This window comes from Tauraco erythrolophus, chromosome 8, assembly GCF_009769465.1.
Source record: "Tauraco erythrolophus isolate bTauEry1 chromosome 8, bTauEry1.pri, whole genome shotgun sequence".
In the NCBI taxonomy this organism is placed as follows: Eukaryota; Metazoa; Chordata; class Aves; order Musophagiformes; family Musophagidae; genus Tauraco; species Tauraco erythrolophus.
Window position 1 is genome coordinate 20,565,328 of NC_141472.1, and position 9,065 is coordinate 20,574,392.

A 9,065-nucleotide genomic window follows, 5' to 3' on the forward strand; every position below is an offset into this window, starting at 1 on the left:
CTAGGAGTCGCCGGGCCCCGCGGTAGGTTCCTTGCCCGGTCCGCGGGCGGCGGCGCCCACCCCCTCGTGCAGGATGAGGTCGGGGGACTCGGAGCGCGGCGTCTCCAGGTTGCTGGCGTCCGTGTCGCTGTCGCTGCCCTTTTTGCCCCCGCCGCCCCCGTTGTGCGTTTTGATGTGTTTGCTCAGGTGGTCGCTGCGCATGAAGCGCTTGTTGCAGACGGGGCAGGCGAAGCGCTTCTCGCCCGTGTGAGTCCGCAGGTGCCGCTGCAGCTCGTCGGAGCGGGTGAAGCGCTTCCCGCAGAAGAGCCAGTTGCAGACGAAGGGCCGCTCGCCCGTGTGCCAGCGCAGGTGCGCCTTCAGGTGCGAGGTCTTGCCGTACACCTTGCCGCAGCCGGGGATGTGGCAGCTGTGCAGCCCCTTGCGCCGCAGGCTGGCCCCCGCCGGCCCCAGCCGCTCGGCCTCCTGGCAGTTGGGGCAGTCGCAGGTGGCGCGGCCCGAGTAGCGGCGGGCGGAGCGGGCCGAGCCGCCCCCAGCGGCGGCGGCGGCGGCACCCGAGATCATGGCGCTGGCCGCCGCCACCGCCGCGCTGGAGTCCGTGTAGGAGGGCAGCACGGGCTTGAAGCCCTCCTGGGTGAGCAGGTGCTGGCTGGTGGAGAGGAGGTGCGAGGCGGCCGTGGAGCCCAGGCCGGTGGAGCTGAAGGCGGAGTGGGTGAGGGAGCTGAAGTCGGGGTTGTAGGTGCCCAGCTGGGAGTGCAGCGAGGCCTGGGGGGCGCCCGAGTGCAGCGAGCTCTGCAGCCCCCCCGCCGGGTTCTGCACCTCCAGCCAGGAGCCCGGGTTGGTGTGCACGTCCCACCAGGAGGAGGCCGCCCCGTTGGCCACCTCGCCCGCCGAGAGCGTGGAGTGGAAGCCCGACTTGTACCAGGACTCGTAGGGGTGCGCCATGCCCACCCGCGGGTAGAGGCTCTCGGCCGCCGAGCTGTGCACTTTGGAGATGAAGGCCGACTGCCCGCCGGGCTCCTGCGGGGACACGCCCGCCGCCGCCGAGTTGGAGAAGAGGCCGCCGTAGTCGCTGCTGAAGGCCGACGAGGTGGGCGAGGTGGAGGCCAGGCAGAAGGCGCTGTTGGCGGTGCCCGTGCCGCTGGCCAGTCCGCTGGAGCCCCTGCTCGTGGCCACCGTGAAGCCCGAGAGGCTGGAGCCCAGGTTGCAGCTGGAGGTGGAGCGTTTCCAGGGGTGGAAGCCCCCTTTGGCGAAGGCGCTGGACTCGGGCAGGGTGGTCAGGGGGCTGGTATTGCCGATCTTGTTGCAGGTGGCGGCCAGCATGGCCAGGGGAGTCGTTCCAAATCTCGGCTCTTCCTGCGGGAGAGACAAAGCCGGCCCGTCAGGCTCACCCCTGCCGCCTCGCCAGGCTCCCGCGGGGACGCGGCGGCACGACGAAAAAAGTTTTCTGATTTTGGAGGAAGGCTCCAGCCCTGCCCCGCTCGGCACAACTCGTTTTCCGCCGGGGACCGGTCTCGGGCGCCCGAGGGATTTACATCGGAAGCGGATCGCGGCGGGGACGAGCGACGCGCGTGTTCCGAGAGGGCGGCTTGGGACGCCCCGCGACGCGCTGCTCGAGCCTGCCGCCGTTAAACCAAAAAATCCCGTGGGAACGAAATGCGGCGTCTCCTCTCGGCACCGTACAGGAGCGGCGGAGAAACGGGATGGCAGAACGGCAAGCGGGGTGCGGAGCCTTCCGACCGATGCCGCTCGCAACGCCGAGCTAGCAAAAATCTTTGGAAATTTACCGTAGCACTTCGAATTACTCCCCCCCCCCCCCAAAAAAAAAAAAAAAAAAAAGAAAACAAACCAAAGCACAAGCAGCCCCGACGTCTCTCCGGCCAAGCGAGTTTTCAGACTAAACTCTTCGCCAACGACCCGAGGGGAAACTCACGGCGAAATGCCCCGAGGCGGGTTGCAGTTACCTCTCGCCCGCTCGGCGCGATTTGCGCGAGGGGCACCCGTGCCGCGGCGGCAGCAACAGTTTTTCCAGAGGGCGGCGAAGCCGCGAGGAAGCGCGCGGTGCCGACTTACCCCGAGGATAGACGTAGCCATAGCACGTCCCTGGGCCGGGCGGTGGGGCGGAGGGGGACGGCGCTCGGTGTGCGCCCCGCGCTGCCCGGCGGCACTAAGGACACTCCGGCTCGGCGGGGCTAAACTCTGCCTAAGTGCGGGCAGCGCCCGCTTTGAAGTACCGCTGGCGGCGGCGCTCGCCCAATGAGGGCGCGGGCGGAGCGGGCCGGAGCGGCCCGGCAGCCAATCAGGCTGCTCGGAGGTGCCGGCGCCGGGGCGCGGGGCGCGTGCCAGTCAGCGCGCGGGGAGAGAACTCCCCGCTCCGGACTGCGGCGATTGCGCCGCAATTAACTACAAGCCCCGGCTGCCCGCCGGGTTGCGACTCCCGCCGTCTGAAGCCGGGAGACGTGCGGCCGGGGTGACGCTGCCCCGGCACCGGCCGGCTGCGGGAGGAGCGGGGGGAGCGCCGCAGAGGGCAGGAGCCGAGAGCGGGGGTCAGCGCCGGCGGAGGGCTGGTGTCACGCCTGACGCCGCTCCGCCGTCGCCTGTAAACTGTGCAGGAGGTGTTAGATCGCCCGCTGCTTATTCAGTCACCTGCGATCCTGGCGCCCAGTAAACCATACCTGCGTTGCTCTTACTCAACAGGCCCTTTGCTTCCTTTACAGCCATTGGGCAGCTGTCCGTGTCGGATGCAGATAACCTGACAGCGCCTAATGACATTTTATGAAAACACGTTCGTTTTTTGGTTTTGCTTTGCTGAACGCTGGAAGTGATTCCTAGCACTACGTATTCCTTACTTTCTTCGCAAAAGGAGCAGAGGAGGCTTTTTAGTTATATAAAGTGCCAAAAATCCAAAGGCAGGGAACCGACAGGCATCCCTTTGCTTTCGTGTACTGGGGCGGGAGGGGGGACGAGGGGCTTATGGCATCCTGTCGCTTAAGAGAGAGGGCTTTATTTTACACAGTAATCCCCAGCAAAATACTTTGAAAGTCAAATCCGCAGCCTGCAGCACGTTTTTCAAGCCTCATATACCCCCATGGAAACAGTGCTGCTGATGGCAGAAGGCTTGCTCCCTCCTAACAGTGCTTGAGCGCTGCTGGAACAAGCCTCCCCAGCACTTGCCTGTGGCCTCTGCACTGTGCACACTCCACACACCCAGTGAGCGACAGAGACTTTACCTGCTCTCTGCATGTGCGAAATGTAAGTCCGAACCTCGGCTCCTCAATGTCTTGCGAGCTAGTCCCTTTGATTTGTAATTATTGGAGGCTTCTTAAGTAATTGGCTAGAACTTTCCCGTGCTGTGTCCGCGGAAGATCAATAGTCGTGCAACTTTTCACCATCTCATCGCCATCGTCCCTGCGAGGCCGGGAATGAATGGGAGCTTTTCCCTTAGCTCCTGCCGTCCCTAGTGCGTCTGGGCGCAGTTCTGAACCAGAAATACGAGTGCGTTCGAGCAACGCCGGGTGCTTGCTCTGCCTTTGAGTCAGTCTTTCCTTCTCCTCGGTGCCGCCTCAGCCACCCAGGGTAAAACCTCCTAGCAGATGCAAAAGAGGCATCGCTGAGGAGCAAGATGGAGAAGCCGCGAATTTGAGAGGATTTGGCTTTTCTTTACTGGTTTTGATATATTTTTTTCGTGCTTAAACGAGGCGGGCATTGCGTTTTGTCGTACACCGTGTTGTGCAATCTGCAGGACGCCTGCCTCGCTGGGGAAGGACGTCCCTGGAGATCATCCTTTATTGAAACGACCAAGGCTATTTTCAAAGGGCGGTCGCCTGTTCGCCGCCGCGTGTTACAGAGAGTCGGGGCAGGAGGAGGAAACACTGTTCTGCCCTTAATTCTTTCCACATTGACTCGCAGGGGCAGCGCGGGGGTCCGGGGAGCGCGTTGCAAACCCCTTCCTCCGAAAGGTCTGCCTGGAGCAGATCAGGAGCGGCGGCTTTACCCGGGGGGGCTGTAGCGCTCGGCGAGTGGAGGCGATTGAGAGGCGGTGGCGGGGGGAGAGACATAACCCCCGCGGGCGGGCGAGGCGAGGAGTCCGACAGGGGCACCCGGGAGCAATCGCCCAACAGGTGACTCCTTCCTTCCTCTCCTCCTTCCTTCCTTCCTTCCTCCCCTCCTTCCTTCCTCCGGGGGGGACCCCGCTCCTTCCCAGGAGCCCGCCGAGGTGGTCGTCAAGTGGCGGCGAGGCGCTTCTGGCCAACCCCGGGGCGGCGGGGGAGGAGGGAGAGAGGGTCTTTCCCATCTCCTTGGGGAAAGTCGTAAATAAAATAAGCTGGAAGGCAGATCGAGAGCGTGACGTTTAGCAATGTTGCCTCTACATCAGCGAGTACAGGCATCCGCCGCCCGCTTGCGCTCCCACCGCGAAGTGGGGTGTCTGCTGCGGCTGAAGGCGGGCGGCTGGCGCTGCCTGCCGCGCAGCTCCCTTCGCCCCCTTTGTAGCCGGAAAAGTAACTAAAATCCGCAGGAGCGAGGCAGGCGGTGGAAGGGCTGAGCGAATGGCGGCGAGAGGGGGAACGCTGCTCAAATCTTTAGGGGGTCAAGTATTTTCTGACAGGTTTTTTCATCCTCCAAAAATCGAGTTTTTAAACAAAGATCAACGTGTTATGCTAAAGTGTTGAGCTGACTGTTAAAACATTTGGGGGGATAATGACAATGTAACAAAGGCCTGGTTTGGAGTGAATCATCACCCTTTTAAAAGTTAAAGCAATTTTCAGGAGAATAGCTTTCAGCAAATGCTTTACATTATTCAAAACGGCCAAATAATGCTCTATTATAGCGCCTGAATGCTGCCAGTCAGCCCATAAGTGCAATTTGTGCAAAGGCTCGGTGCCTTATCTCCACTTCTTTATAAAGAGGTGAATATAAAACAATTTCTTCCAAACCCAGACAGAGAGCACGAAAATTGCTTCCCTTTCTGCAATCAGGGCAATTTAACTGGAGTGCAATTAGCACTATTAAATGTCGATTCTGCATAAACAAATCTGACTAAGAAGCGAAAGTGGGGTGAGAACCTCATATAAACTGAAACTGATTTTTTAAAATTATGTATCCGGGTCCTTTACAATTGATCCGTGACGTTTTCCTCTCGGAATATATTTACATCGTAAATACACTACGGTTAAATCGACATAAATCTTTAAAAAAAAAAAAATCTCCATATGAATACTAATAAAGAAGAATAGCCTAATTAAATGCAACAGTTCACTTCCTTTGAACAATATTGTTTCCCATCTTCCCTTTACGCGTCTTTTGATCTGTGCAACTACTAAAGTTGCTGTCTTTAGGAGGTAAAGCCGGGAAACAATTCGTTCATTAAAGCTGATTGGGAGGCTCCTGGGTTCATATTCAAGAGCGTCAGATGAAATGACTCTTCTGTTCAAACAGAGATCTGGGAAAGAGCTGCCAAATATTTTCCAAATAAATCGATTTAACAGCAGTTAAATGGAAGGTTGCTGTACCATTTACTCTGAATTCTAGGAGGAGCACGGGGTTTTACACATGGATGTTACGGGCGGGAAAGGGGCGAAGCCTTCCAAGTTCAAGAGAAGCAGCCTCATTTTCTGCCAAGCAGAAGGGACGTGGGCAGGAAACAGGCAAACTGCTCATCGCCGAGACAAATAATTGCGTCCTGCCAGATTTTTTTTTTTTTTTTTTTTAGCAACAGGACTTCCGTGCGAACCCTCCTCTCTCTCTCAATTACACTTTTCATTTACGTGATCTAGAAACCACCATTGATTATCAGAGCAACGCAGAGGGGGACCTGGTGATAAATTAGTAACTTCAGTTAAGAAAAGGCTTCCCCACTATTCTGCCCAAGAGCAGATATTGAAAGGGGGAAGGATGTATAGAGACGGTGCTAAAATACAGACCTTGGTGCCTGTTGAGTCCACTGAATCCTTTCTGCCGTAGAGTTTTTCATTTGTGGGTAAAGACGAAATGCAGCTTTTGATTAGAAAGAAATCTTTTATAGTTAATAAAAAGGGAACGAGCACTGGGATCAAATAGATCCTGGAAATTAAATGGAAATGATGGCATTCTCCAACAATTTCTCCTCGAGCTTTCCGATGGTGTTTGTTACATAACGCGCCCCCCTCTCCCCCTGCCCCCCCAGCCCCCCCGGGGGGGCGGGGGGGGGCACCCGCCTGGGCGCTCCTCTTCTCTGCCGACTTTAAGGTGACACTGCTTAGGAGGGACGGGGCCACCCGTATTATCCTGCTTTTAAAATTTCCGCACGGTAGTTTTGGAAATCCTCTCGTCTGCTGAGCGCAGCCTAAAATGTATCTGCGGAACTAATTCCCTTCCGCTAAATTTATTTGGACCGTGTGTTTTAAACCTCCCTTGTTCCGTTTGTCTCAGCCGAGGACACGTTAGCAATTCAAGAGAAGACTGGTGTCAAAGGAAGCAGGGTGACTGCAGACTGTATGATGATTTTAATTACTACAATTATTGTGGGATTGTTCAACAGCATCATAGGTTTGTTTTCTGCCTTGGTAGGAAAGTCTGAGGAACGTTGCACGAGGAACATCGTACGAGGATTTTACCTCTGGGTTCACGTGCTTTCCAGTGCTGTTACGATATATAGGTTAGGCTATGAGAAGCTCAGGCTGCAGCAGGTTGGAAATTCAGCCAGGGCTAGCGCTCAGAAAGCTTTCTTAAAATGAAGGTGTTGCTAAACAGACGGAGTTCAATTAGTCAGCGGTCGGACCCGCGTTTATAGAGCGTAAAACCACCTTTTCGCCTAAGTCTATTAAAGAGGCTCTGATGACTTGGTAATTAGGTCTGTATTTCGAGCAGAGGAGCAGCGGCCACAGCCGAGAGCTTGGCGGTCTCCCGGCCGGCAGCAGCCCAGCCCCGGTCCCGGTCCCGGTCCCGCCCGGCGGGTCGTCTCCCGGCGGGGCTGGCCGGAGGCGAAGGTAAGCAGCAGCCCCGTGCCGGGAGCCGGGCGAGCAGGCGTGTGCCTCGCTGGAGCATCGCACGGCAGAAGAGTCCTGTGCCCGCGTTTCGCCTGGTATCCCGCTTCTGATGCCGCCCTGGCTTTTTATATCACGTTTTTAGCCAGGCGTGAGTCAGAACGTCGGTTGTGATGAAGCAAGCTGTCTATCTGCAGATAGAGATACGTGGGAGCGTAACAGGCAGGATGATTGACGTTACAAAGTTCTCTTCGGTCCACAATGACCAATAAATCCTCCTGCAGTTTTCGCCCGTTAATGGGGTTGCTGGTTGGGAAGAGGAAAATGCGCTGGACCCTCCTTTCGTATGTTCCCCTCTCCCCCCTCCCTCTGTCCTGGGATTAGGGCGAGGAAAGACGGGGAACCGTTCATTGTGCTCCTTCTGTGTTCTGTAATTACTGGAGCTCAGGCTTAAGGTGAATTTCAGCTCGGATCATGAACCATTTCACGTTCAAATGCAAGCTTGCAGTACTTTCCTAGTGGCAATTAGGAGCCTATTACAAGCCATTAGATTGATCAATGTACCTTAAACAATGTGAATGATTTATATGGCAAAGAAAAAAAACCTCCTTACGTCCATTGTACTGTTCCAGCGACCAACCTGGCCCTGTGTCTCCATTCATCACTGCTTTAAACAACAAAAGCGATTTATTTGAAAAACTTACATGCAAAGAAACAGACTCGATTCCTTCGTCTGGAAGGGTATCCAAGCTTTATCTGTCTTTATTGTCAAGAAACGTAGGCTGGAAGAATTTAGGCATATGGGGGGAGGAGAGGGGGGTGGATTTGCTGGTTTCCAAACAGATTAATTCACCTTGTACCTGAAAGAAGGAAACAAAGAGATTCCTGACTGCTTCCTAAAGAAGCCCCTGATCTGCTGTGCATATTCAACGCAAGGAGGAAGGCAGTGGCTTACACATGTGTTTAACACGTAGCTTTTTGTAACCTTTTAATGACACCATGGACACAGAACCAGGAGCCCTGGAAGTTCCAAGGCAGCTACGGAGCGGAGAGCAGGCTGGGTGATGAGAGACGTGCTGGATGATGGAGGAAGGGGGTAGGCACAGCCTTCTTCACCATGGATAATTATTCTGCGACCAAGAAATTACAAAATATCAGCTGCTATCAAAGCCAGAGCAGCCTCTCTGTAGGCCTTGGGTCCGTCTGTATTTGTCTCCTTTCAGAAGACCCAGGGAACCTCTCACACCTGGGAAATTCCTTCCAGCAGCCCCAAAAGTGAGGGGCTGGGAGAGGCTGGTGACTTTGTGCTTGTCAACAATTTGATAGGGGTATGGAGATTCAGGTTGGAAGGAATAGGACCATGCTTTGCCATTCTTTCAATGGATAGCCTCTGATTTTCCTTACCTTTTTCCTAACCTTACTCACCTCGCTACTTAGCACTGCAAAATTACTGTTTTCTCTATAGCTACAAAGTGACTGAAGGAATCTTTGGCTTGGTGTTAAACAGTTCTGACACGTTCCAAATTCAAACAACTGAGAAAAAAGCCCCCACACGTGAACTAACTAAGCCGTTCTTTGGAACGGGACTTTGATGCGACCAGTGTAACTGCTGACATTGTTAGAAAAAAACCCAAAACATTTAAGTCTTATTTCGGCTGGAAGTTTATTTTGGGATATCACATGAGGGAGAATGTTATTAATTTAAGATTCCAATTGTCATGTGTGTTTCAGTAACAATCTGATCTACTATTTTCTACGTTCTGGTCTCTGGAAATCGCTGAGGTGCTTGTCAAAAGTTACCGTTCTATCACGTCATTTTCTGTGAGGCGGTAAGCGCGCAGCACATCACAAGGAAAAGAAACAAGGGATGGGTGTCAAGTCCCATCAAGAGATACTATCCTTTTGTTATGAAGCAGATACAGCCACTTTAGAATCTGATTTTCCAAGCTGTCCATTTGGGATTGAGACTATTCGCTTACTTCTCTGTAAACTGCTCGCTTTCTTAATAAAAGGAGATTAGTAAAACGCAACGTCTACCATGTAAACCGAACGGTAGATGCGATAGGAAAAAGGGCTGTCCTCCCCTTTCCCTATGAGAGATCCCAT

At 54.7% G+C, this 9,065-nt stretch overlaps 1 protein-coding gene across 1 annotated transcript; it reads right to left on the reverse strand.

Moving 5' to 3' along the window:
- Window positions 1-2,091, reverse strand: SP9 (Sp9 transcription factor). Its single transcript, XM_086615822.1, has 2 exons — window positions 2,071-2,091; window positions 1-1,353 (listed from the first exon to the last, which is right to left on the reverse strand). The coding sequence occupies exons 1-2, from the start codon at window positions 2,089-2,091 to the stop codon at window positions 1-3; spliced, it is 1,374 nt and encodes a 457-aa protein (XP_086471948.1).
- Between the last annotated feature and the right edge of the window lie 6,974 nt (window positions 2,092-9,065).